The sequence below is a fragment of the Ceratotherium simum genome, chromosome 13 (genome assembly GCF_057802395.1).
Source record: "Ceratotherium simum simum isolate JZ-2026a chromosome 13, ASM5780239v1, whole genome shotgun sequence".
Classification (NCBI taxonomy): Eukaryota; Metazoa; Chordata; class Mammalia; order Perissodactyla; family Rhinocerotidae; genus Ceratotherium; species Ceratotherium simum.
This window is the reverse complement of record NC_141912.1, coordinates 51,933,283-51,960,178: the sequence shown is the minus strand read 5'-3', so window position 1 is coordinate 51,960,178 and position 26,896 is coordinate 51,933,283. Positions and strand designations below refer to the sequence as shown.

General features: G+C 48.0%; 1 protein-coding gene across 2 annotated transcripts in view; it reads left to right on the top strand.

Annotated features, from left to right (window-relative positions):
* TRAM2 (translocation associated membrane protein 2) overlaps nt 1-26,896 on the top strand; it is a 76,041-nt gene that overhangs the window by 15,098 nt on the left and 34,047 nt on the right. For both annotated transcript variants that reach the window (XM_087438710.1, XM_087438711.1), the window contains exon 2: nt 24,869-24,932. In XM_087438710.1, the coding sequence (XP_087294836.1) occupies nt 24,869-24,932 (64 nt within the window). The remainder of the gene's footprint in view (nt 1-24,868; nt 24,933-26,896) is intronic.

Sequence of the window (26,896 nt, the reverse complement as noted above, 5' to 3'; positions counted from 1 at the left end):
ACCAATTGATAACCAGTTTTCAAAGATTTTTTTGCATACTTAATTGGGATATAATTCATCATTCATCATAAAATTCACCATTTAAAGTGTACAGTTCAGTGGTTTTTAGGATAGTCACCATGTTTTGCAACTATCACCATTCTCTAATTCCAGAACACTTTCCTCATGCCCCAAGGAAACGAATTAACAATCACTTCCCATTGCTCCCCCACCCACAAACCACTAATCTACTTTCTGTCTCTTTGGATTTGCCTTTTCTGCACATTTCGTGTAAGTGGAATCATATGTGCCCTTTTGTGATTGCCGCCTTTCACTTAGCATAATGTTTTCAAGGTTCATCTCTGATGTAGCATGTATCAGTACTTCATTCCTTTTTATGACTGACTAATATTTCACTGTATGCAAATATCGCTTGTTGTTTATCCACTTATCAGTTGATGAACATTTGGGTTTTTTCGACTATACTATGTGAATAATGCTGCTATGAACATTTGTGTACAAGTTTTTGTGTGGCCCTAATGTTTTCATTTCTCTTAGGTATATACCTAGGAGTAGAATTGTTGAGTCATCCAAGAACTTTAATACAGGAAGGGAGCCAGCATTGAAACTATATTGAACAGTTTGTCCTTTTGATCTAGGAGTTATATCTCAGGGCCAGTATTGTGAATATTCCTCATTATTATCCAGGCTTCACACAGCAGTGCTGGCTATTGAGAGTTTTGTCTAATAGACTCTGTCCCAGTGTCATCTGTGATTCAGAGGCAAATATTGTCAGAGTTTACACAACAGAATTTACTGAATTCTTACACAGTGTGCCCTGTGCTAACTCTATGGCAATGCCAAAATACACAGAACACAGCTCTTGCCCTAAAGTCAGCATTCATTTGAAACAACCTAAATATCCATCAGTATTGAACCGATTAAGTAAATTATGGGATAGCCATACAATGGAATACTCCAGAGCTGTTTAAAAGAGGATAAGGTCAATATTTATGTATTGACATGGACTGATGTCTCAGGAGGTTAATACGTACAGAAGGAGCCCATTTTAATAAAAAACTTATGTTTATGTATGCACAGGCAAAATCTGGAAAGATCACAGCAGATTGTCAACATTGATTTTGTCTCTAAGAGGTAGGTTATGGAAGATTTTAGCTTTCAACGTTATATGGTTCCCTTTAAAAATTTTTTTACAGTAGGTATGCATAGCTTTTAAATTCATTTAACTTCCCCCAATTCTATTTTGGAAAACAAGGAACTTGAGATAAGAATTATATCTGAAACAGTAGATGTTAGTGTTGGATATAACCCTACATATCAGCATTTGACTAAATGCCAAATAAATTTGTGCTAAATATGGTAGTCTTACAAATGGTATAAGCCCAGTGGGGAGAGAGCTTTTAGATTCTGGCCATCAGGGAAGCTTCATGAAAGAAGCTTGGCTGGGCCTTAAAGGATGGTAACATTTATACAGCACTTCCCAGTTTATTGAGTTAAAGAAGAAATGTGTATGGAGTGCTTACCTCGTGCCGGGTACCGTGACAAGCACTTTACCCAAATTCTCTCATTCAGTCCTCACAATCACTCTGTGGGGTAGAGGCTATGGTTACTCCCATTTACAGATGAGAGAACCGAGGTTTGGAAAGACCAAGTAACCTGACCAGGCTCCCATTGGTCATAAATGTCAGAGCCAGAATTCAGAGCCCATCCCTCTGACTTCAGAGTGCGGGTCCTGTGCTCCATTTTAGAGGGAAGGAGACCAAGGCCTAGAGAATTCAAGTAACTTGCCCAAGATCACACAGTCAGGATCTGTCACACACCCAGATAACCCATCGTGTCTGTTACCCTGATGTTTCCCTCTCTGAGTTCCAGGCTGTTGAAATCCCTGGCTGCGGTCATGGGAGGTGGGGAGGTTCTGGTCGCAGAGGTGTGTGAAACTCTTGGTACCATGCCCTCTTTCTTGGAGATCCACATATCATATAAACTTATTAAAGTAGCGTCCAACATTTCCCAGACCTTCTGACCATCTCTTTCAAGTAGTATTTAGTAACATCCCACAGATCTCGCTTTGTGAAACGCTACCCTCCCCTCCTATAAGGAAGCACGGGTGAAGGCGGGTTGCTGCCCTTTCTCTCTGTCTCTCTCTCTCCGTTAATAAATAAGAGTGCCAGCTCTAAAGGCTGGGGTTGGATGTGTGTGAGGAAGAGCATATTCGTTGGAATTAGTGGAGTGGAATTTCCTGGGTGGATTTGGGGCCACATCTCAAACCACCTACACATTTTATTGAGTCTTCCTGGAAGAGAAGACTTTCTAGACGTCCGTTTATTGACTTCTACCTGGAAGAACTTACTGAGCATCGTGTTTGCCATCTCTTTGTGACCCTTCGTTTCAGTAAATCTTGATCCGCTGTTGATGACAGTTACCTAATTAAACCCACCCCATGCTTCTTAAACTCAAATTATTCAACCACACTCCACCAAATTTCATACAGTGAGTACTGGATGTTTCTGAGTGTCACCACCTTTTTTTTTCTGTCATATGTGCTATTGTTTTGTTTTTAATTGTGATAAAATATATACAACATAAAATTTAGTATCTTAACCATTTTTTAAGTGTACAGTTTGGTAATGTTAAGTACATTCACATTGTTGTGCAACCAATCTCCAGAACTCTTTTAAATTCATTCCACAAACATTTACTGAGCACGGACTAATTGAAGGTGCCCGGGACATGGGGATGATTAAGATATACTCCCTGCTCAGGCTAATGAGGAAGATGAATAAGAAAACCAGTGGTTACAGTTGAGTGTGGTCAGAGTTGTGAAGTGCTTCTTATGGGATTGGATCCTTGGGGGGCTTCTGCTCCCTGGGATGGGACCACGTTACCACCCGGTGCTTCAGGCTCCTTGTCTCCTGGCTTCTTGCTGCTTATTTCTCACCCCATCACTCCCTGGAGTAGTGCCACTTCTGCTCTCCAGAGCCCTGGGGAGACGTCCTTGGATTCTGCCTGTGTGAGAGCCAAGCTCTGTAACCGAGCCACGTGGCCGGGGGCGGGGGCAGGGTGGGAGAAGGGCGCCGCTGCCAAAGCCAGAACTTCACCAAACCCCAAATCAACGGTTTGCCCAAATATAGTATCCTAGACCTTGCACCCGTCGTGTTTAAGCTAAATATACTGTCCTCCAGCTTGCAAGCTCAGCGTCCTCCAGGAATGACTTCTGGGATTATTCCTAAGTGCCTTTTCTCCATTTTACTGCTAAAAAAATGACCGTGGTGACGTGGCCGAAGTCCCAGACTAGGGGCATGTGTAAATCTAAACAGATTGGAGAGGGCTGGCTCCACGTCGCATTTGGTTTTGTGCATTTCCATGGGGACCTCTGGAAAGGAAGAGAGCCGTGGCATTCTTGTATAATGCGGAGAGCTCCTTATAGAGAAGGTTTATGACGATGAGTAACTCGCAGGCTCTCCTTCCCCTGAAAGATAGAGCGCGGGTTTGAGGCTCAGTTGCCTTAGCCATCTGGACGTGTACCCTGATTCTGCATGTCACGTTAGCAGGTTGGGTTGGGCCCGTAGTAAAGACCGTGGAGTGTGTAGAGGGCGGGAGTGCAGGCTTTGCATCCAGATTGCCTGATTCTTTCCTGGCTCCTTCTCTGCTCTAGATAACTTGATGAAGTTACTTAACTGTGCCCCAGTTTTTTGGTCAGTAAAATCGGAATGAAAATAATTGTGCCTACCTCACTGAGTTTTTGGAAGGATCAAGTGAGCTCATAATGCAGGCACAGCATTTTTACAGAGCCTGATATCAAGTAAGGACTCAATCGATGTTAGTTCCTCATGAATATTAATTAATGCCATGACTATTGCAGCCGTCATTAGGCAGCGATTGTACTACACCGCTCATTTCCATATTATAGTTATGTAGAGTGTGTACCTCCTGGTGCATCCATTCTGCACTGGACACGCCTTTTACACTCAAACATTGCTGCCTGACACGGCGGGTCACCAAGGCTGTCAGGAAAGGTGCAGGTTGAGTCCATTTGCTGAGGGCTTCTCCTCGGTGGGCTCTGAGCCCGCGCCCCCAGTCCATGGTTTTCCCCATGAATTGCCCTGATTGCCCTCCCTCCAGTGTCTTGAGCTCCAGAATTACCCCTCTCCTTTTCCCTGTCTCAGAGATCTTATGGCTTCAAGATTGCTATCTCCCTTTTCCACTGGGAAGAAAACTATGAGGTTAAATTAAGTGGAGATCATCTGCTTGAAATATCTGATACTGAGGTGTGACCTGTCATACCATTTTTTTAAATAATAGGGATTTTGGTTTTTACAAGTTATTTTTGTTGAAGGACTTTCTTTGCTGTTTGAATACCGCTTTTATAAACAGATTTCTTTAACTCCCCCACTTAGCACAATTAATTTAACTACTCTGTTCTTATGCCTGGACGCGAGGGTTTTTCGTGACTGTATTAAAAATGCACAGACCAAATTCTGATTTTTTTCCACTCAATATTGTATTCAAATATTTTGAGATGTTAGCATTTTTAAAAGATAAGGTTGTTCCTAAATGTCTACCAGTAAGGGATTGGTTAGATTAGTTTAAATGAGGATATAAATTGACATGCAGTGTCACAGAATGATGTCCCAAACATATGGTGGCATTTTTTTTTTTAAAAGCAGATTGCAGATTGCGAGACTGGTGTGGGCCTTTTTCTCCAATTTGGATTTGTTTTATTTTTATGAAAAGATATCTATAAGGATAATCATCAAAATATAATCAGTGGTTTTCTCTATGTGGTAGAATTTGAAGTAATTTTTATTTTTTCTCTATGCTTTATCTACTCATGTATATATTTCAAGGAAATGTCTATCATTTTGAGGATCAGAAAAGGCATGGTAGGGGCCGGCCCCGTGGGTTAGCGGTTGAGTGCGTGCGCTCCGCTACTGGTGGCCCGGGTTCGGATCCCGGGCGCGCACCGACGCACCGCTTCTCCGGCCACGCTGAGGCCGCGTCCCACACACAGCAACTAGAAGGATGTGCAACTATGACATACAACTATCTACTGGGGCTTTGGTGAAAAAAAAAAAGGAGGAGGATTGGCAATAGATGTTAGCTCAGAGCCACCCTTCCTCAGCGAAAAACAGGAGGATTCAGCATGGATGTTAGCTCAGGGCTGATCTTCCTCACAAAAAAAAAAAAAAAGAAAAGGCATGGTAAAGCTGTTTTCATTTTGGGAATGGAGAGATGGCAAGTTTGGATTAGTGACAGGGCCTGTTGCTTGGGGAGCAGGAAAGGTGAGAGGAGGAAGGGAGGGAGAGAAGCGGGAGCATGGAGTGGAAATTGGGGTGGGGAGGGGAGAGAGCGGGGGGTGGGGTTCAGCAGAGCAGCTCGGGGATGCTGTAGAGATAAGACCGTGACCTCGATCATAGAGATGTCGTTCCCACCTACTATAAATAAAAGGTTTGCTTTTCAGAAGCCTTTTGAAGAGTGGCTCAGAGGGTGAAATGGGGGTGTTTTAAACCGTTCAGAGAAGCCTATACAAAAGCATCAAGAAAAACGCAAGTCAGGGTTGACTAGAAGTGGAAATGAAACTTCTCAGTTCCAGATATTAACTGAGCAAGTCACATGAATGAAATGTGGTGAAAATTCAAGCTTTTAAAACCAGCAACTGAAAATTTAAAGTTTAAACCCCCGTGCAGCAGCCTGTCATTGCCCAGTTGTGGGGCTGTGGAAATGGAGCCCCCAGGCCACTTTGGGATGAGGCTTATTCACTCTGGTTTCCAGAGGGCCTCCCCACCCTTCAGGGGTGTAGTTAGCAAACAAGTCGGGGGTGGGCAGGGCAGGACAGCAACCTTCAGGGGGTTCTGAGAACTATTAGGACTTGTCTGCCTCAGAGAGTCTTTGGACCGCCAGCCTCCACTCAGCACCAACAGATGAGGGCAGGTGGTTCTGCTTCGTGCCCAAGGTGTGTGCTCCCCTGCTCTCTGAGGGGGGGGGAGCTGTTGGGGGGTTTGCCTTGTCAACATGTGATTGGTAAACCAGATTTATGTAGGGGGAGGGCAGAGGAAGGGACAGTGCTTAGCCCTGGGGCTTCCAGAGGCTTCTTGTCTAGAAGATACACAGAAAATGATAAACGACATAGCAATGATAAAAAACAAGAAGAAAAATGACTCATTGTTACTGAATACCGTGATGTGCCAGGCCTTGTGGTATAGACTTGATCTTCTAATCCCACTAACCCCCTCAACAGTCCTCTTTAATAGATTTTGTTCTCTCTCTACATAAACAAGCCGAACGACTCCATCTCAGAGGTAGTGAGGGCAGAACCGGGATTTTAACACCGGTCTCTCTGAATTCAAAACTAGGCTCTTAGCTGTTGTGCTCTCCCGCCTCTCAACAAGGAGGTATAGGAGGCAGCTGCTTCAGGTGTGAGGGAAGGAAGCAGCATGGGTACTGATGGTAGGATGGGGGAAGCTGCCAGAGGAGGGGAGGCCAGAGCTGGCCCTCAAAGGAGGGTCAAGGCAGAGACAGAAATGGAAGACAGAACAGAGGGCTAGTGGTCAGAGAATGGAAGAAAGCAGTTCCTAGATGCAATGCTACAGAAAGTTCTGGGGCCAGATAGACTTGGGAAATGCTAGGCTAAACAGGTTTCTTTACTGCAGGACTTGTCAGAGCCTTTAATATAGTGGTAATGAGTATTGTATATGTGTACCAAACGTATTTGTTGACCTTGGAGAGTATTTCATGGAATAATATTCTAGAATATTCTTTAGGACTCCCAGGGCTGTTGTACTAGGTTCTTTTGGGGGAGTTGTGATCATTAAGGATGGAGAGAGGAGGAGGTTCAGGAATGTCAGATTAAGGAGTTAGACGTTCTCCTGTAAGCAGTGGGGAGCCATGAAGGGGCTGTCTGTTGTTTATATTATGTGTGGCGTGGCTGTTCTGTCTAGGATGGTGGGAGGCGAGGGAGGAAGGTGGAGTCCTGAGGCAGATAATCTAGTTAGAAGCCTCTTCTACAGGCTGGTGAGAGATGAGAGTGTGAGGCTCTTTCGGAGCACTGTGAGTGGAAATAACAGATTTAATAACATAATAAAGGAGAAAGCCAACAGGTGGCCGTTAGGGATGGTGGGGAGTCCCTGAGTGCAGCCTGGCACGGGTGTAAATTCAGGATGTCTCCTGGGCACCACTTTTGGAAGAAAGATGCAAAGCTTGGTTTTTGGCATGCCGAATGGGAGGTGATGATGCACTGTTTAGGTAAAGATGCAGGACCGCCCCTCAGGAGGAAGATCCGAGTAGGGAAGTAGGTTAGAGTGTCATAGGAGCGGAGGTGGCCCCTGGTGGCAGGGATTGCCAAGGGAGCTGGAAGGGCTGAGGCTTGAATCCTGTCCTGGAAGCCCGTGGAAGAATCTGAGGAAGCAAAGGGACTTCAGAGAACAGCCTTGGAAAATAAAAACCCTGAGGCCTGGCGAGGGGGGTGGGAGTAGCCTGAGGCTGCACATCTGGTCTGTGGCTGAGCTGCCTAAGAACAGGTCTCCCGACTCGACTCCTCCCCGCCCCTTGTGCTTCTGCTCTTCAGTGCTGCCGCCTTCCTCTTCTCAGGGATAAACATAGCCGTCTGGGGTCTGAGATCTGCAGGTGCTTCAGGAGGGCTGCAGGTGGCCTTCCCAGCAGGTGTGGCCACCAGTGCCTACCAGGACTTTTGACTTCCGTCTGTTCCTGTCCCCAGCTCCCTCTGCAGGGCAGCCGAAGGTCCTGAGTGGCCTGGTGGTCTTGTCAGGTGGGCTATCTCCTCGAATCCTTGCCCTCTGGGCTTTGCATGGGAGGGCCTGAGGTCTCTCTCTCTAAGCCTGGAGGCCAGGCTGGCTGCCCGGGACTGCTGGCTCTCTGTCTGGGCCGGGCCTGGTCTGGGCCAGGCCGACCGTGGCCCAGGGCCTGCTTGTCAGCACGTGGTTTGGGTTTCCGTGTTAACGTTCCCAAATTGGGATCGCAGAGGATTGAGTGTCTGTGCTGTCTGATCACGCTGAGACTTCTCGAGCAGCCAGCTGAGAACCTTTCAAAGGGCTGTGTGTAATTGGTTTGGGAGATGTTGGGGGGGTGCAGGGGGACTGAGAGGGAGACAAAGAAGTCAGTTTTTAAAAGGAAAAAAATAAATGAACATAACAGCCTTGGGCCATTTGTGTGGGGTGTGGTGCTTGGGCACATGCAAACCCCTTTCCTCTCTTCTTATTTTTCCACTTCCAGAGCCTCCTTTGGCCAATGTCTTACTGACCCCTGCAGACCCCATCGGTGTAAATACAGCCTCTGTCTCCCACCCCCTCACTCATTACGCATTCCTTTAATCTGACCCATCTGCAGGTCGCCAGCTGGCAGAGACTCAGCAGATTCCAAACCCCAGCTGGTGCCAGAGTGTTTACACGGGCGGGGAAGCTTGGCAGACAACTTGCCACCGGGCTGCTCAGCTGTAGGGAAAGGTAGAAAGACAGCCCCAGATAAGTGGCCCGTTTGTTTGCAGACTCTCCCTCCTCCCTCATTCACCCTCCCCCTCATGCCCACCCTCCCTCTGATTCCTGCTCCATCTTGAAAAAATAGAAGGGAAAAGAATCTCTTTGTGTCAGGGGAGGGACTGGGCTGGGGACTCCCTGGCTCATCCCTTGCACCCAAGTAACCCCTTCCACGGTGCTCTGAGCACATGCAGGCAAAGAGCCTCGGGCTTCCTGGCTGCAGCAGAGCAGATGTTATTTACAAGGCATTATTGGTCAGTATAAAGTCAGTGCCCATTCAATGTGGGCATGATTTTCCAAAATCAATACTAAAAGCTATGTAGTTGAATGTTCATGAAGCCAGGCCCGGGGGACGTTACTACAGCCAGAGGTCAGTGGTGTCCTCAGGGCCTGCGTCCCGCTCATCGGTCCTCAGTAAAGGTCCCTGAAACACTCAGACAGGTGGGCGCTGATCCGCAGTGGGGGTTTGTCTTGATCGGAGTTTGTGAGAAGCCAGTCCCAGGGCGTCCTGCACAAAGAGCGCTGTTTCTGCTGGTTGTCAGCATTGCTGGTCATCAGAACTTAGCTGACCCTTAGAGAGTGGCTGTTTGTCCGCCTCCCACTGGTTTCCTGAAGAATATTCCCGGCACGTATGGATGGGAGAGAATTTTGCTGATTTGAAGTGCCCCGTGCCAGCGGTTGTATTGACGAGGTTAATTATTATCATGTGGTGTTAGTAGTAAGCCTCTCATTGAGGAGCATAACTGCATCAGTCAGGGTCCCACAGGAAACAGATGGGGTAATTAGGGAAAGGTTCTGGAAGGCCCTATTAATAAGGGTGTGGACTGGATGGGGAAACAGATAAGGGGTGGTAAAGCATCCAAGGCTTGCAAAAGTGAGGAGATAGCCCTAAGGCTGAAGAGAAGGGGGTGGCGTGGATACAGAACTTCTTAAGATGTAAGGGAGAGAGCGAGGAGGAGGGAGAGGTGATGCCAGCGAGCTGTGGCTGAAGGACAGGGGCTGGACCTTGGGAGAGGATCGTGTCACTACCCCACCTGCCCAGCAGGGAGGGGTCCAGGGAATGAACACCCTCCTGGTGCCCTCTATTGTCCTGCAGCTTCAGCTGAAGCCAGAGGACCAGGAAGCCCATTGATGCACTCCATGAAGGTCATCCGCTCTCTGCTCTGGGACACAGGGCACGGTGGAGAATTATCCAGCCCGGTAGCCCTTAACAGATTCTGCCCTATCTCCTATTTGAATCCAGCCCCATTTGCTCCCACAGGCGATCGGAAAGGGTGGCACAGCAGGACCAATGCTCCTGAAATACTACAACCTCTGACATCAGGCTTTTTGGACAGATGTTTCCTGATTGCAACAAGCCGAATGGTGTAACATCTACTTTACGCTACTTCTTGCCCTGATCTCTGGTGAGACCAGGATCACCTTTGCTTCTTAAAAGTGGCAGCACATTAGATGCTTCCAATTCCGTCTTTTGCAGCTAGTTAGGTAATACTCCAGGACCACTGAAACCCATTTCCTTCTCTTACCCCAGTGCTTTGCACACTCGGCCCTCAGGGACCAACATGAGTTTCCAGTGCAGCATAAGTGGGATTCTAATCGCTGTGTCCAGTTACCGCTAGTCTTTGGATGTCTGTAGCCAACAGGAAATTACTTCCTTGACAGTTTCACATGGATGAGCGCAGACTCGCTTGTCCATTAGGTAACTGATAAAATTTAATTGGTAAATTATGATATATGGGATAGTTTTTAGCGTTTGTGGCTAGAAATAGAGTTCGAATTTTTATATTACAATGTTGCCTCCCTTACTTTGAGGGAAGCAATTGTTTCTTTATTTTGGCTTGAATGATTTTGGGAAGCAAGGTTTTGAAATGCCCTCTGTGCTGGAATAGACAGCATCCCTACTGATGGACTCAGTAGGCAAAGCCAGTTGACTTGGGGGCCCAGTAGCTTTTAGAATGAATGAATGAATGAAAGCTTCAAGGGGTCCGAGGGCCGGATTTCCTTTCCTCGTCCCGTTTTGGACTAGCTAGTTTGAAACACGAGGGGACAGCTGAGAACTAAAGTTGGCCCGCACAGTGGGTGGTCCCCCAAAGCCACCGTGACCACATGAATCTAAGCCTCGCCATCTTGCGGCCTCCTTCTGTACTTTCTCAGCACCGTCATGACCCTGTTCTAACCCTTGCCGCTCTCTTCTACTTATCCACTCTCTGTACATCTTTCTGGCTCAGCTCACCCTCTCCCAGAAGTCTTCCCAGAGGAGATCCGTAAATCTCCAAACTCGGAGCACTTTACTGAGTCCTTCCTTTGTGCAAAGGACCGTGGGGGCACAGAGATGAGTAAAGCCATGGTCTCTGCCTTGAGAAAGGGGGAGAGCCGCCACTTCTCCTTTGCCTGATTGTGTCCCAATTCCTGACATCTTGTTGTCTTAAAACTAACTCTTCCCGCGTCACAGACTCGCTTTGACCATTAGTTTCAGGCACATCGCTCGGGTAGCATGGTGGTTAAGAATCCAGACGTCACAGTCTGATGGATCTTGATTTCCACTCCCACCTCTGGGGCTTGTTGGCTGTGTGCCTTTGGGCAAGAGTCTTAAGCCTTCTGTGCCTCACTTGTTCTGTATCATGGGGCCTCTGGGAGGATTAGAGGAGTTAATTTCTGTAAACGTTTAGAGCAGTTCCTGGCATGTGGTAGGCGCTCAGAAATAGTAGTAGCAGCAGTAGTTCCTTCTCGAGTTGGAGGGTAAATGAGGTAACCTCGGGTATGTAGCGTTTAATGACCTCACACCGTAGTTGTCGGTGTTCCTTACAGGGGTGTTGAGGGTTACATGAGGTGGTCTTGTCAAGTGCCTCGACCTTGCCCGCTTGCCGTAAGTGTCCAGTGAAGGGTGGTCAGTGTTATCAGTTCTGAAATAAGGGAGTTGGACTAGATTGATAGCCCAGCTCCTGATGTTGGCTCTGAGCCTTTCAGGGAAAGAGGTTGGTCGTATAATTTTTTTTTCATCTCCTGTAGCATTGTGCCTCGCCCAGAGCGAGCACTCAGTAAATATTTTGTGATTGAAGGGTTGATTTTATGTATTTTCAATTCGGTTTTTCTAGAGACTGTGCTAAACAAAGGCTTGTTTCTGGGGGTGTGAAAGTGCCTCAGCAGCCAGCTTTGCACACACGCACACGTGCACACACACTTCTAATGCTTTCCTTGGCAGATCGGTTTGGAAAACCTGGTGTAGCCATCTTCTCTCAAGATCCACGAGAAGGCCCTGGAATCAAGCCGGTGGCTGTGGTGCAGTCACTGCAGGCCTCAGAACATGGACCCCAGCCCACGGACAGATGCTTCTCTGCGTGCTTGAGGGTTCTGGTTCTGAACCCCATCAGTTCGGCCAGAGACAGGAAAGGCTGACAGACCGATGGGAAGCTGGAGGCCTCCTGATGGCCATCTGGCCGGCACCCTAACGCTTCCCCACCTTGGAACCCGCTGAGCAGCCATCCTCTTGGGAAATGTACATCCGTCCAGGTGGCCCTCCCTCTCGGGAAATGAGTGAAACAAAAGTCCTGCTGAGAGGGGCAGTGTGGCACCGGTTCAAAAGAACTGACTAAATAGATAGCAGAAGCGTTTCCTAGTCCTGTTGTGAATATGATGGGGGGTGTGCGTTTTGGTTTTGCCTCTCTCCCAGGTCCTCCATATTCCTCTTCACCTTCCTGTTTCCTCCTCTAAATCACATCAGGTCCAGGAGTTTTGATTGAGCATCGTCTCTGTATCTAGTGTTTGTATCTGGACAAGTATCAGAACTTCAGAGGGAGCAGAGATCTTGGTGACCTGGGGAGGCGGTGGAGTCTGGTGGGGAGCCGCCCAGGGCTGCTGCTCCCCGTTGGGCACCTCTCCTGTGCTCCTGGATCTCATTTCCTGAAGAAATACCCCTTGAGTTGATATATTCTCTCCAGTTCCCCCGACTTCTCTGCATATCCAACCACTTTTCTCCCCGTGGTCTCTCTCCTCACCACACGTTGGTTCTGGCTTCTCCATCCGTCCCTGACCTCTCAGCCCCTGTCTCCCGGCTGCCCCAGCAAGCAGTCCAGATTTCAGTCTCCACTCTCCTGCTTCACGTGCACCCACGCGCATCGGCTGCTGCCCCCTCTTTTCCTCCAACATTTACTCAGCGAGGGTCCCAGTGACCTTGTGGTCCCCAAATCTGATGGACTCTTCATGCTTTCATTCATTCCACAAACATTGATTGAGGCTCCACTGTGAGCCGAGCACTGTTCCAGCCACTTGGGACCCATCAGAGAAAAAATTACCACTGCCCCAGTGCAGCTCGCACCTCAGTCCCAGGCTGCCTGGCTCTCCCTGGAGGTCCGCCCAGCTCGCACTGACTCCTCGCAGTGCCATCCTCCCTCGGCTGCTGGGCCCCCCTGGGTTTCCTCTGGCCTCTGACTTGTCCTTCTCAGTCTCCTTCTCCCCTTCCCCCCCAGCCCTGGACTGCTGCTGTTTTTCCTTGTGATTGATGGTACCACCATCCACAATACTCTCTGAACACCTACACGTTTTGTGTTTTGTTTTGTTTTTTTTTTTGGTGAGGAAGATTCGCCCTGAGCTAACATCTGCTGGCAATCTTCCTCCTTTTTTTTTGCTTGAGGGAGATTGTCCCTGAGCTAACATCTGTGCCAGTCTTCCTCTGTTTTGTATGTGGGATGCCGCCACAGCATGGCCGATGACGAGTGGAGTATGTCCGTGCCCGGGATCCAAACCCGCGAACCCGGGCCGCTGAAGCCGAGCACCAGGAACTTGAACCACTCTGCCATGGGGCCAGGCCTCTGAGCCCCACTCTTGACCACTCCCTCACCTTAATTTATCGTGCCTCAAGTCTTCTGAAAATCGCCCCACGGTGTCCTGCGTCTGTTGCTATTACCTTCGTCCAGGCCTGCGTTAGCCCTTCTCACAGCAAGCTCCCTCCCAACTGGTCTCCACGCTGCTTGGCCTCCCTCCTCTTGCCCAGCCGGTCCTCTACACAGTGAGCAGAGGAGCTCTCTGCCAGGGCCGTCTCATCGCCTTATCCCCTGTTCGCACTCGTCAGTGGCCACCTCCTGCATGTAGGACAGAGTCCACTGTTGATTCCTGCCCGAAGGCCTTTCAGAGACCTGGTTCCTGCTGGTCCTCCAGCCCTGTCACCTTCCACACACACACAGTCCAGTCATTTTCCCCAGAAGTCACCTCTCTCCTGCTTCTCTACCCTAGTGCACGCAGCCCCCTTCCCTCCTCCTTTTGGCCTGTCCATCCCTTTACGACACAGGCGGACAGAACTTCCTTGGTGATGTTCTCCATAGGAGGCGGGGCTCAGTCCCTGTCTCAGCTGGGGCCCCCCTCTGGCCTCCTGAACTGCCTGCGCTACCCTCTAATAACGATGATTTTGTTGTGTTGTAAATGGGCTTTTGTATGCCGATTTGTCTGACTGGGCTCCAGATTTGGGTGGTGCCTTTCCTACCTGGGATGGTGTAGGGGTGGGGGGTAGGGGGCATTCCCGTGTCTGGGAGTTGAGGGGGCAAAGCTTAGAAGGGTGAGGTGGGGTACCTGTGGAGTCTGGGATGCCAGGCCGGGGTCCTGATCCTCTCCGAGGCACTGGGGAGTCACGGAGGACTGTGGAACAGGGCATTTAGGAGGGTGGATGTGTCGTCTTCCCCAGGGCAGTCAGGGGAGATGGCCGAGACAGCTCTCAAGGGTAGTTCTTTCATCTGCCCTCTGCAGGCCAAGGCCTTGGTCCCTGCCTCAGGGTGCATAGACAGGGAGGGGACAGAGCAGGGCTGCAGATAACCGAATCTCGCTCACCGCCCCAACAAGGCCTTGGCAGAGGGGGCGCTTTCCTCTTCCCTCCCCCTTTGTGTGTGTCTGTGTCCTCCCCTCCTTCGGCTCTCACTGTGCGATTGTTTCGTGTAAAGATTATCTGTGCTTCTTGGCCAAAGCTTAAGGTCACCAGTGTCCCAGGTAGTTCCTGTTCCTTCTTGTGTCCGCCTGAAATAGAGTTGCCCAGCGGGCCTGGGTGGGGGACACCTGGACTTCTGGCTCTTGCTCCGAGGCCCGGATTCATCAGCAGAGGGGGTGTTGCACCTCGAGCCCCGGATGTGGGTGCCGCAGCCTCCTGTCAACCTCCAAGGACGGGCTGAGCTCAGACTGGGGATCTAGCCTGTCCCGCTGAGGTTTGTTTCTTCCTGGGCTGCTTTTGCTGTGTGTGGGGTCACAGCCAGCCTCCTGGGGTGCTGAGGGGCTGTGATTGAGACTGGCCTTGCCGGGCTGAGAAAAAGCCCCTCAGATTTTTAGATGTTATTTAAAACTCCACTTTCAATTAGTAAAACAAGATTTTGTAATAATGTATGCAGCTATATCTAAGTGTGTGTGTGTGTGAGAGAGAGAGAGAGAGAGAAAGGGAGAGAAATATCTTGGAATATGGCTTTTAACCTAAATATCAGCATTTTCCTAGACTGTTTATTTGGTTTAGGGGTGTGGAGGGACTGGTTTGTGGCAAAGCTTGGGTAGTGTTTACCTCAGCCCAGGCCTTTGGGGTTAGATTTGTCTTTTCTGTTTATCTGTAGCACATTTTTCTGGGAACTCTTGCCTTTTATGTTGTTATTTTCCTTCACTTTGAAGACGATTCAGCACATCCCTTGTGAATGTTATTTGCTGAGGAGCAGGGATATTAGAGTGCTGGATGTTTTTCATTAACCTTCTTGGCCTTGATTTAATTCACCTGAATCGAATCATCATCATCAAGTTCTACTTACCAGGTGCCCTCGTGCAGGTGGTGCTTGGCAGGTCTTTGTAGACCCATGCAGAGAGGGCTGGATGCCAGCCCAGAGTGGGGTTCTCATGCACGTCCCACAGGAGTGGGGTGCATTGTTGTAGCGCAGAGAGTGCTGGGAGCTAAGGTGATTCAGAATCAAGATGCAAGAGCAGAGCTCCCGGCCTGACCTCCGCTTCTTGCTGAGTGGGGGAGAGGAAGGCTCCTCCTGGTATCAGAATGGTACCACGGTGGCCCATTCCCTGGGACCCTGCACTTAATCTCTTTCCTGCCCCAATGGAGTAGGGGTGTGTGGAAACTAGGACATCAGAGATCCCACGTCTAAAATTCCTACAGAATGGCTTTTTTTAAAACTCATCTGTTTGCCTTCCAGCCCTAGTTCACTCAGTTTAGATGTGGGCGGGGGTGGACACCCCGGGTTAGGGCCTCTCTCTAAGTGCCCTGACACAGATTCCTAGGGGAACCTGAAGGCTCCCTGTGCAAATCAGCTGGCAGCCCTGCTGACAGACGTGGTTTATGGCCCCTGGAGACGGCTTCACTTTGTTCCATCCCTGTAAACTCGCAGTTCACTTTTCCAGCAAGCTCTACTCCACATGCCTGGCTCTTCAGTCAAAACATGGGGATCGACAGGCTGATGTCTGAGTAGGAAACTTTCCAGGTGGTAGAGAATAATCAAAAATGGTTGCAGTAGATCGCCGTCTGCCTGTATTTTCCTTCCCTAAGCGTAAACAAGCAAATGAAGGCAAATGCACCTGGGCCCCGCTTGGTCCAGCTACCCTGGGTCTTGGGAGTAATCCTTTCATTTCCCCAAATACCGGGAAATGCCAGAAGTTCCTTGGGGATGATTCTTCCTGGCACCCACTCTTGATGATTGCCAGTGACGAGTGATGGGCTGTCGCAGACACATCTGTGACAATTAGCATTACCCCCTCCCTTTGTGCTCCCTGCCTCATGGAGCTGAAGCTTCTTTAAAACCTGTGGCTAAGACCACACTGTGATGTGGTTGTCGCTGGGCTAACATCTGTGCCAGTTTTCCTCTACCTTGCCTGTGGGACGCCGCCCCAGCATGGCTTGATGAGCCGTGTGTAGGTCTGCACCTGGGATCCAAACCTGCGAACCCCAGGCCGCCAAAGCGGAGTGTGCAAACCCAACCACTACACGACCAGGCCGGCCCTGATTTTTAATTTATTTTTAAGATGATGTTGCATCTGAGCAGGTGGCTTTTGGCCAAAATTAAAAATATTTTTCCCAACCAGTGTGTGTGTGTTTTAGGAATATCCACAATGCAACCAATAATCTGAACTCTGCTATGCAGTGCGAGAGAAATACATTTTAAGAACATTGATATTCTAAACAATTATTTTATGTGAGCACTTCTATATCTTTATTAAATTTTTAGCTTCCATGAGGAATGGTTTATGAGTAGGCTATGCTTTCCAAATAAGGGCAAAGTTGTTGGGAGCAGGTGAAGGAGAGTGAAGTATATAATCAAGTAAGAGTGTTAGAAATATTGATCAGGGCTCTTTTAAGGGGACAGATGAAGGTATGTATATTAAGACCTTCAGAGAAGAAAGATATTTATTTTATGCAAATACATGTATTTTATCTAAGGTTATCTTTAAGGCACATGGTAGGTCAAGTTCAATCTGTGCAAGCATAGGTTGCATAAATGTGCCGTCTTCTTAGAGTCTTAATGAAGTGGTGGAGATCAAGGAAGTGGGAAGCACTGTCTCGAGGCCACCTCCTGTTTTTCAGGAGTGGATTGACTTCCCAGATTGGGGATGGATAGCATGGCAAGTTCAATCTTCGTATGTGTCTTTTTTTAAAAAATAAAAATTTAAAAAAAAATTAAAAAAATTTTTAAAACTAAGTGACCCTTTCTAAATTCCTCTTTATCCCGATATAAAGTTTAGGCTTTAAGACTGATGAATATAATAAAGCAAGTAATATAATTTTATCATGGCTGTTCTGATTATGGGTTTTTCTCATAAATGTACATTGTCATTTCCAATCCAATGTAAACTGCATTCGGGACTGTTAATGGTGAGTCTTTTCAGCGTGTGAACATGGCTCATAGAGAATCTGTTGTGTGTGTGTGTTTAGCTTAGCCTCATTCTTATATCAAGGCAGTTTTTCAAGTGAGAAAACCAGAATCTCGGGACGTTGCTAAAAGCCACACAGGAAGGCACCGTCAGGACTCTGCCCCCTGGTTTCAGGCGCTCAGGCCTCCCAACCAGACTCTGGTCACCAAAACGGAGAATTTCAGAAAGCAGGAGTGACAAGCATCTTTGTTTCAGCTGTATCCGCCATTTATTGAGTGACAGAGGGGCTGCAAACCCAGGAACGTCGAGTCCCGGCCGTAAGAACACACGTGCAGCTGATGAGCCCGACTCCCGGGCTTCTCCTGGAGCGAGAACTTCGGGGAGCGAACGGTTCAGGAAAGAAGGGCTGAGACTCTTTTATTACAGAAAGCCACTGCCCCACCGATTGGGCATGACTTTCACGTGTTTTCCTGTCTGACTGAGATTTTCCCATCCACTGCGTCAGCAGAAAGATGCCAAGTCAGTTTTGGGAAAGTCTGAGTGGAGACCATTTGTCTTCCTGAGAACAGGCTGCGCTGGGGGAGAGGACGTTCCTCTTGGCTCTACCTGTGCTTCCGAGGAAGAAGGTAGCAACCGCCTCGCTGTCCGTCATGGGGGGGTCACAGTTCGGCCACGTGCTCCGCTTGGTGTTTCAGCCCTGGGGTGGCAGTGGTGGTGTCCATGGGACAGAAGCGGTTTGGAGCAGAGGCTTCATCCCCCATCCTGTCCTCGGTGGCTGGTCTGCAAACACAGCCCCTTCCAAGTGCCACCATGTGGCTGTGTCTACCCAGAAATAAACGGAATAAACCAAACCAGAAGATCGAGTACGTTACCTACTTAAAAGAAGGCGATGGGCCTGCCTCCAGCACAGCTCTTCTCTTTTGTCTTTGGTGCCCAGATATCAACTTGCAGTGAAAAGGGAACAGATTGGGGCATTCGGAAGCCTGGGTATGCCCAGTGTCGGTGGGTGGCAGGCTGGCGGGTTAACTCGAGAGGCCTTATTTTCTTGCTTTCTCAGACATGGATGATACCTGGACCTCGTCTTCACGAGGCAGAGAAGCAGTAGTCTATTTTAAACTTTAGGGAAGACCTCTCAGCAGGTTGTCAGTGTAACGCTGTGTTTTTGGTGTTGACAAATAAGTGGAATCAGGAAATGATAGCCTGTTGGAGCTGAGGCTGGAGAGGACCTTTAAGAACATCCCTTCTGATCACCTGAGTTAGCCTTATCCTTTCCATGCTCATCTGTAAAATGGGGATATTATTAGTATCTACCTCACAGGGTCATTGTGAGAATTACACGAGATAATTTATGTAAGGCACTTAGACCCGTGCCTGGCTCTGAGTAAGCACATGATAACCTTAATGGCCATTACAGTTGTTAATGGGTGAAAAACTGGGGTCCAGAGAGGTAACTTGCCTGTGGTCACCCAGCTGCCCCAGAGCAGAACTGCGACTGGCATCCTAGCACACTTCGCTTTGCTGGAAGCAGCTGTTTCACCAGCATCCTTGGTCTAGTTGCACCCAAGAGCTCAGACTCGTGTGCCCCTAATAGAATGCGGCATGTGGAACGGTTTTGGTTTTGTTATAGCTACACAAGCACGCTCAATGTCACTGCCTTTGTGCTTGATGCTCTGTTGTAGTTACAAGTTCAATGAAGCTTTCTGTGTGTGCGTGAGAGAGAGAGAAAGAGGGACGTGATCCCTCCTGCGTCATTGAGTGTTCTCCCTCTGCGTTAGTGTATTAGCACATTGTCACTTTTAACCCTTCACCCACCGAGCCTGGCGTTTAAAATGCTAGTAAACCCAATAATGTGTCCTATAAACAGCCTTAGAGGGATGGGACATAATTGGAATGACATTTTTAATAGGCTCCTGTTTCAGCCCTCTGCGCTACGTGAACCAAACCAGCGCATGCAGAGAGGAGCTTGTTAGTCGTTTTGTCCCTGGTCTGAAGTTGGGAGAGGGTTATGGAGGGAAGTTTTGGGGCCAAAGGACTTCTTAAAGCACAGAGAGTGGTTTTTATGCTGGAGAAGTAGAGCTGCTTTTTTTGAGCAGTCTCTGTTTTTTTAACTAACGGACGTGGTGAATCCAGGAGCTGATGCCCCTTCCTCCTTCATATGGCTTCCAGAAAGCTCAGAGCCAAATTTCCAGCCACCTTTAGCCAATGAGTAGAACTTCATGGAATGCAGTTTTGTAGATCAGCCTCATTCCTTGCTCCGTCTCTTTGCCTTCGATATATTTTTCTTGGTCCTCTCCTGCTTCCATTTCGTGTTGCCTTCCATTTTATGTGCCGTATTCCGTGTATCCTAAATTTGTTTTTGGAACAGATTTTTAAAAAAACAAGTTGAATGTTGCTTTTTCTGCTTGTAAAGGTGTGAGGTCTTAGGAGGCCACTTGCCCTCTCTGTGCCCCAGCTTTATTGAGCTTCTTCATCTATAAGACGTGGAAACTGACACCATCTTGCTGAGACTTGGTAAAGTGGGAGCAAGCATGGCTGTCGACAAAGAAAGATTCACGTTTTGGAATGACCTGCTGCTTCTACCAGGGGGGTAGGAATGGAAAAATACTGGAATCTAGTATTTTTGCTTTAATCAGAGTCCTAGATCCTGTTCTCTTCTCAGAATTGTGTTCAGAAAGCATTTGTTAAGCATTTGTCTGTGGTTACCAAATATTACAGCTGCTTGCAGTATTAGTTCATCAAATAGGTATTTATGAGATTGGGTTGAAGATGATCAAGACAAGTAAGATCCCCAGTTTCCTAGAACTTATGTTCCAGCAAAGAGAGAGTTTAAAAACAAAGATACACCCCATAAAGCTGTACTCTTACAATGGGTGAATTTTATGGTGTGTAACTTATACCTCAATAAAGGTGTTAAAAAAGAAGAAATCTTGGCCCTCAGGGAGCTTGCATTTGGGTTTACCCCAATACAGTTAATTCTCATTCTTCGCAGATTGCCTATCCGCCAACGCTCCTACTCCCTAAAATTTATTTGTAACCTCAAAATCAGTACTCACAGCGGTGTGGCGGTCACTTGTGGACTGCACAGAGTGGTGAAAAATCTGAGTCTCCCGATGAGCATGTTCCCAGCTGAGGTCAAATGGGAGGACACTCTGCCGCCTTGTTTCAGCTCTCCTGCTACAGATGAGCATCCTTTTTATAGTCTGTGTAGTGCCACACCTTTTTCATTTTTGTGCTTTTTGTTGGTGATTTTACTTTTTAAAGCGGCCCTCAAGCCTGGTGCTGAAGTGCTGTCAGGTGTCCCTAAGTGCAAGGAGGCTGTGACATGCCTTCCCGAGAACATACGTGTGTGAGATGAACTTCCTTCAACATGAGTCACAGGGCTGCTGGCCGTGAGTTCAGTGTTCATGCTTCAACAGCAGATATCGAAGACAGCGTCTAAACAAAAACACATAAAGCAAGGTTATATATTGATCAGTTGATGGAAATGTTGTCACCAGAGACTTGTCGGAACCTAACTCTGTATTTCTCCCGGGAGCGGTGGTTGAGGATCCCCTAATTCAGTGTTCACAGTGACTTCATAGACCAGAACCACTGGGAAGAACGAGAATTGACTGAATATGTGGGAGTAGGGCAAGAATATATGTAGAGCCCATAGACCAAAAGTCTACCTTCCTTTCAAAAAAGAAGGTGGGATTATTCTGAGAAGAAAGGACAGCAGACTCTATACGTTTATGTACACTCCCGCAGAGCCTGTTTTATTTGGTTGAGCTTTTCAGTGTTAAACATTAGGGGTGACCCTGTGGGAAATATTAATGAAAAGCACCAGTATGTATAAGGAAGGTTTTAGTATATAACCACTCATTTATATGTGGGCATTAGTAAATAAAAAGTTGACACCCGCATTTTTATATGTAACTGTACTTGGATACTTTCATGTATGTTGAACAGATTTGTACCTTGGTCTGTATGATGTGCAACAGCCATTGATTAACAGAGCTAAAAAAGTAATTTAAATATTATTTAATAAGTCGTAGCTCTTTTAAAATTTTTTCACTCTTTAATCCCTTGTGTCAGTAAACACAGTCCAAGTTATAATGCCAAAATTAAATAAATTCCACATGGATAAACACATAGGAAAAGCTCTCAGAGAATTGACACCGAACATGCAGAGGGAGACATGAATATGGTCTGGAGAAGGGGAAAAAAGCAAAGAACATAGAGTGAATATTAGGTTTTTCGTACGTATTCTGGATTGTTTCAGTTTTTTAAAGTATGTGTATTTCTCTTGAAGTTAAAATAAAAATTTACTTAAAAAATAAATTCTATGAAGGACACAGAGAAGGTTCCAAGACAGACTGACCAGAGGAGCCTGCTTTGAGAGCATGAGGAACAGTCTCTGCACAAATGGCTCTTGGACTCGGCTACATGTTGGAATGCTCTGGGGAGCTTGATGACATGCTGATGCCCCAAAGGGTCTGGTTAATTGGCTGGGGATGGCCTGGGCATAGAGATTTTAAAAGCTCCCCCAGGGATTCAAATATGTAGCCAGGATTGAACACCAGCACTCTACACGTTGAATAATAATGTATCTTAGAAATGGACTCTGGCCAACGTAGGGAGTGCTCTGGGGGTTCCCACAGTTGATGGGGCTCTGGGGCACTTCAGGGGCAGGGCTGTGGGGACCACAGTGGAAGCATCTGGGCAGGCACACGGCACTGACCAGCACTTCCTCCATTCCTGCCCAAGATTCAGAGCCCAGGAGAGGGTGTCCGATTGGCTGGCCTCTGTCCTGGAGAGAGGGTCTGGCCCCTTCATCCTTCTAGGAGGGAGGTGGCCACCACAGTGACCCCCACACACCCTGTGCTCCCACAGCTGGGGAGAGGTGTTTCCTCAGGAAACTTGGGTGCTGTTAGCAAGGGAGGAATGGATGCTGGTGGGCCAAAACCCCACGCAGGTCCACTCTGCCCCATGGCCTTAAAGGACGAGTGTGTTTCCTGAAGGAAACTGAGTGAGAGATGTGTGCCTGGGGCATGGCACAGTGTTTGGTAAATATTTCCTTCTTGCCTGCCCGCCTGCCTTTTCCTCTCTCCTTCCTCTCTTCCATTTCCTCTGATCCTCCCTCACAGGGATTTCAGCCTGAGAAGACAAGGTGTACCCTCAAAGGAGTCGTGGCAGGCGATGTAGAGAGCTAGGTGGTCAGGTCAAGGATGACCAGCGTGTGTGGAGTTGGGGGGTTGGGGAGACCACTGTGGCTGGAGTGGTGGTGGTGGTGGGGCCTTCATGACAGAGCTGGCAGGGGTTGGGTTTAGGTGGTTTGGCAGCTAGACGAGTCTCAAGGCTGTGGTGACAGAGGTGACAGAGAGGACAGCTGGAGGGACAGCACTGGGGCTGCTCCCACTAAAGACAGATACAGTTTGTATTTGGGAACAGTACGTTGGAGTGAAGCGAGCCAGCGCAGACTCGGCTTTTGACTTGCGTCTTCTTCAGTGAGCGGTTACTGAGCACTTCCTGTGAGCACCTGGGGTAGTGACTTGAGCAGGGTGTGGGGGAAGGTGAGGCAGCACAGCCCCTGCCCTCAAGGAGTGACGCTGAGGAGAACTGCATGGAATGGTGGCACAGTGGGGTGTGGTCCTGAGGCTCTGGAGGAAGAGCCCCTGTGAGTGTGGTGACCAGGGGGCAGGCTTCGCAGACGGGGGGCAGTTGAGCTGGGTTACGGAGGATGAGCGAGGTTCTGATCAGTGGAGCTTTTTCTTTGCTTTGTGGGGGAGGGTATGGAAGTCGGGTACAAAATGAGAGGGGCTAAAACCGGCAAAGGGTGAGCGGCACATTTTGGCTGAAACAAAGTATGTCTGTTCTAAAGAAATAAAGCCATGGGCCACATAACGAAGTTTCGGTCACCAACATCCCACAGGGGACGTCCCATAAGATGTGTACCATACACCCTGGGTGTGTAGTAGGCTATACCATCTAGGTTCGTGTAAGTTACTCTATGATGTTTGCACAATGATGAAATCACCTAACGACACATTTCTCAGAACGTGTCCCCGTCATTAAGTGACACATGACTGTGCAGGTGATTGGGCTGGAAGGGAGGTCAGGAACACACTGGAAAAGGTCTTGAGCACCAAAGTGATAAGGCTGTGGAGTGGGGAGAGGGAAGACCTGTGTATCCAGATAGGGTGTTGTGTTCCCAGAGCGCCTTCTCGCCTAGTCCCATTGGACTTCGTCCCTGCCAGCCTGACAGAACACGGCTAAGGCAGCAGCGCAAAGACATGGGAAGGCTCGTGCATCACTAGGTACAAAGAGCAAATGACCCCCCACTGCAGAGAAACGGGGCTTGTTGACGGGGGGAGTTTTGCCCTGTAATGGGGAGGGTGGTCTCTCTAGGCTAGGCCAGCACAGTGACCTCCCTCTGGGCTGTCAGGAATGATGCATGCTGCTTTTGCCATGCCCAGAGTGTTTCCCCTCACACCCACGGTGTGTCCTTCAAAGCTTTTTGTGCAGAGGAGGACCCGTAACTCTTTCTTTAATGATGAGGTGTCTCCAGAGGCCTCCTTCTCACCTGGCCTCCGCACATGCTCCAGAACTGTGTGGGTAGTGGTGCTCAGCCCCAGCTGCACATCAGAAACCTCTGGGGAGCCTCAGATACCACCAACAGCTGGGCCAGCACCACCCAGACCAGCTGGGGTCCTACAAATGTCCCTGCTTTCTGGACCAGGAAGTGGAGGCTCGAGGGGTAAGGTGACTTGCTCATGGTCACACAGCAGCAAATGGCAGAGGTGGCACATGAACCCAGGCAGTCGATTCTTGAGTCTAGGCTTTGGATCCCCGTGTTTGGAATCTCTCCCCTGCAGGCTGAACTGCCAGAGTACTGGTTTGGCCATTAATAACCAGGTGACAACCGCAGATTTTTCACGGCACAATTAAGATTTTAAAAGCAGCTTTCGAAATAAACAAACCTGCAGTGTGGGGTGTTATGGCTTGCCCCGTGCCCCACAGGAAGGTAGATGTGAAATTAGCAGCTGGAATTCTCAGTTTCTGAAGCTCAGGTTTAGACTTTGGGGCTGCTGTGCAGTGTGCAGTCAACCAATGTGCTGGGGAAACCTAGGTCTGAAGCTTCTTGAAGGCTGTGACCTCATCTGCTGGTTTCCATCTTCCGCAATGCTGGGTATGTAGAACTAACTTAGTAAATACTTGAATGAATGAGTGGATGGTTGGATGAATGAATGAATGGCAGACGGATTTGTACCCTTAGCCTGTGAGCTCTCAGCCGGCCGAGCACAGCTTGTTGCATTCCACCTGCAGCGAGCACAGGTCTCGATTCCATCCAGGGCCCGGGATTGCTTTGTTTGTTTTTGTGTAGGTATTGGGAGGGATGTCATTAAAGAAACAGAGCAAACCTGGTGCTACCTCTGTGTTAGGTAAAACCCCTCACTGGAGAGGCCAGTGGGTCTGAGACGTAAAGGGGGCCCTGGGGGCTGGTCGCAGGCTCCACTAGTTTCTTTTGATGTGAGCAAGAAGCTAAATCGGAACCTTTTTCCTTTATTTTACAGGTCACCGCCAAGACTGCCTTCCTATTTATTTTACCTCAGTATAACGTTAGCGTGCCTACAGCAGGTAAGAGAAGCACTGGCTCTGTCCTTCCCTGGCACTGTTAGCTTGGGAGGACTTGGAAACCTCCCCTTCCTCTGTATTTGTATGATCTTTTTAGATATTTAAACTCAGTGTCCAGCATCCTACTGCTGTTAAGATACAGTGCAGGCCACGTCCAGCCCTTGGCCCACAGCTCCACAGCCTTGGGGGGACCCCTCAGGTCCCACCGCCAGGAACCAGGCATTGCCCTGCTTTCCCAGTTCCAAAGCGCTGGGTGCCCTCTTGATGAATAAAAGAGGAATTTGTGTTAGCGGAACCTGGTCCTGTGTTAGCTGAACCTGGTCCCGTCCTTCATTCTGTGGCAGAGTGGTGACTTGTCTGGACTTCAGGGTGAGACTCCATTCTCTGCCTGGCTCCATCAGGAACTCGTTGAAGGGCGTTGGGGGCAAATCTCTTAACCCGTGACCTGTGAAGAAAACTCCATGCTCAGGGAAGAAGAGACAGGCCAGGCCATGGCCAGCGCCACTGTCAGGAAACAAGGCAAACACTGCTCGTCCCAGGGCAAGCTCCAGCCCTGGGGGGCATGATGGATTGTCTTGCTCAGTGCCATATGTGGTCCAGGGTCAAATTTAGCCTTCTCCACTCCTGTCTCTTGAAAATCTTAATACTAAGTTAGACACCTCTAGACCAGCTCTACTTAGGATTTACTGATTTAATTTTTTTTAGTTTTTAAAAAAATTGTAGTAAAATACACATAACATAAAATTTACCCCCTCAGCCATTTTTCAGTGTACAATTCAGTGGCATTAAACACACTCACATTGTTGAGCTGCCATCACCACCATCCACCTCCAGAACTCTTTTCATCCTGCAAAACTGAAACTCTGTCCCCATTAAACAATAACTCCTCATTCTGCCCCCACCCCAGCCCCTGGCAACCACCTTTCTTTCTGTCGCTATGAATTTGTCTATTCTAGGTACCTCATATATGTGAAATCATTTGTCCTTTTGTGACTGGTTAAAATTTATTTTTAAAGAAACATTTCTCAAAATACATTTACATCAGTGATGCATGACTCGCAGAGGAAGTTTATAAAATATAGGTAAATGTAAGAAGATAAAAATCACACATGACCCCACCACGCAGCAAAAATTAGAGTTAACGTTTTGGAGTGTTGATTCATAACCCTTTTTTTTTTTGGTGTTAGCATATGATGAATCTTTCTTCCATATCATTCTTTATTATTCCAGTCAATAAGATATTTTGAAAAGCTGCAGAGTATTTCTTAATAGGGATTACCACAAGTTATCTATCCAATTCCATATTATTGGATATTTTAAGTTTCCAATTTTTATTATAAACAGTGCTACAGTAAACGTTTTTGTGACTAAACTTGCATACATTCATACATTCATGATTATTTTCTTAGGATAAATTTCTATTGGAATTTCTGGGTCAAGTAGTATGTACATTTTAAAGGTTTTGTATATGTGTTGCCAAAATCCTCTCTGTCATCTGATTCTTATGACCCATAAATCCTAAGTTTGTAAACTTTTTGTAAATACAAAATGCATAGGCTTTTTCTTTTTTTTTTTTTTTTTGGTGAGGAGGACCAGCCCTGAGCTAACATCCAAGCCAATCCTCCTCTTTTTTTTTTGCTGAGGAAGACTGGCCCTGGGCTAATATCCGTGCCCATCTTCCTCTACTTTATATGGGACGCCGCCACAGCATGGCTTAACAAGTGGTGCATCGGTGCGCGCCCGGGATCCGAATGGGAAAACTCTGGGCTGCCGCAGCGAAGTGCGGGCGCCTAACTGCTTGCGCCACCGGGCCGGCCCCGGCTTTTTCTTTTTTTAAGGTCAGAATGCTAATTTATTAATTTATAAAGAGATATCCAGCTATCAAATTTTGTGCTGGTATTTTCATTACATTTCTCCCCGGAGTCAATTTATATCGGATGCTAGATCATAACCCAACTCTGCTTTAT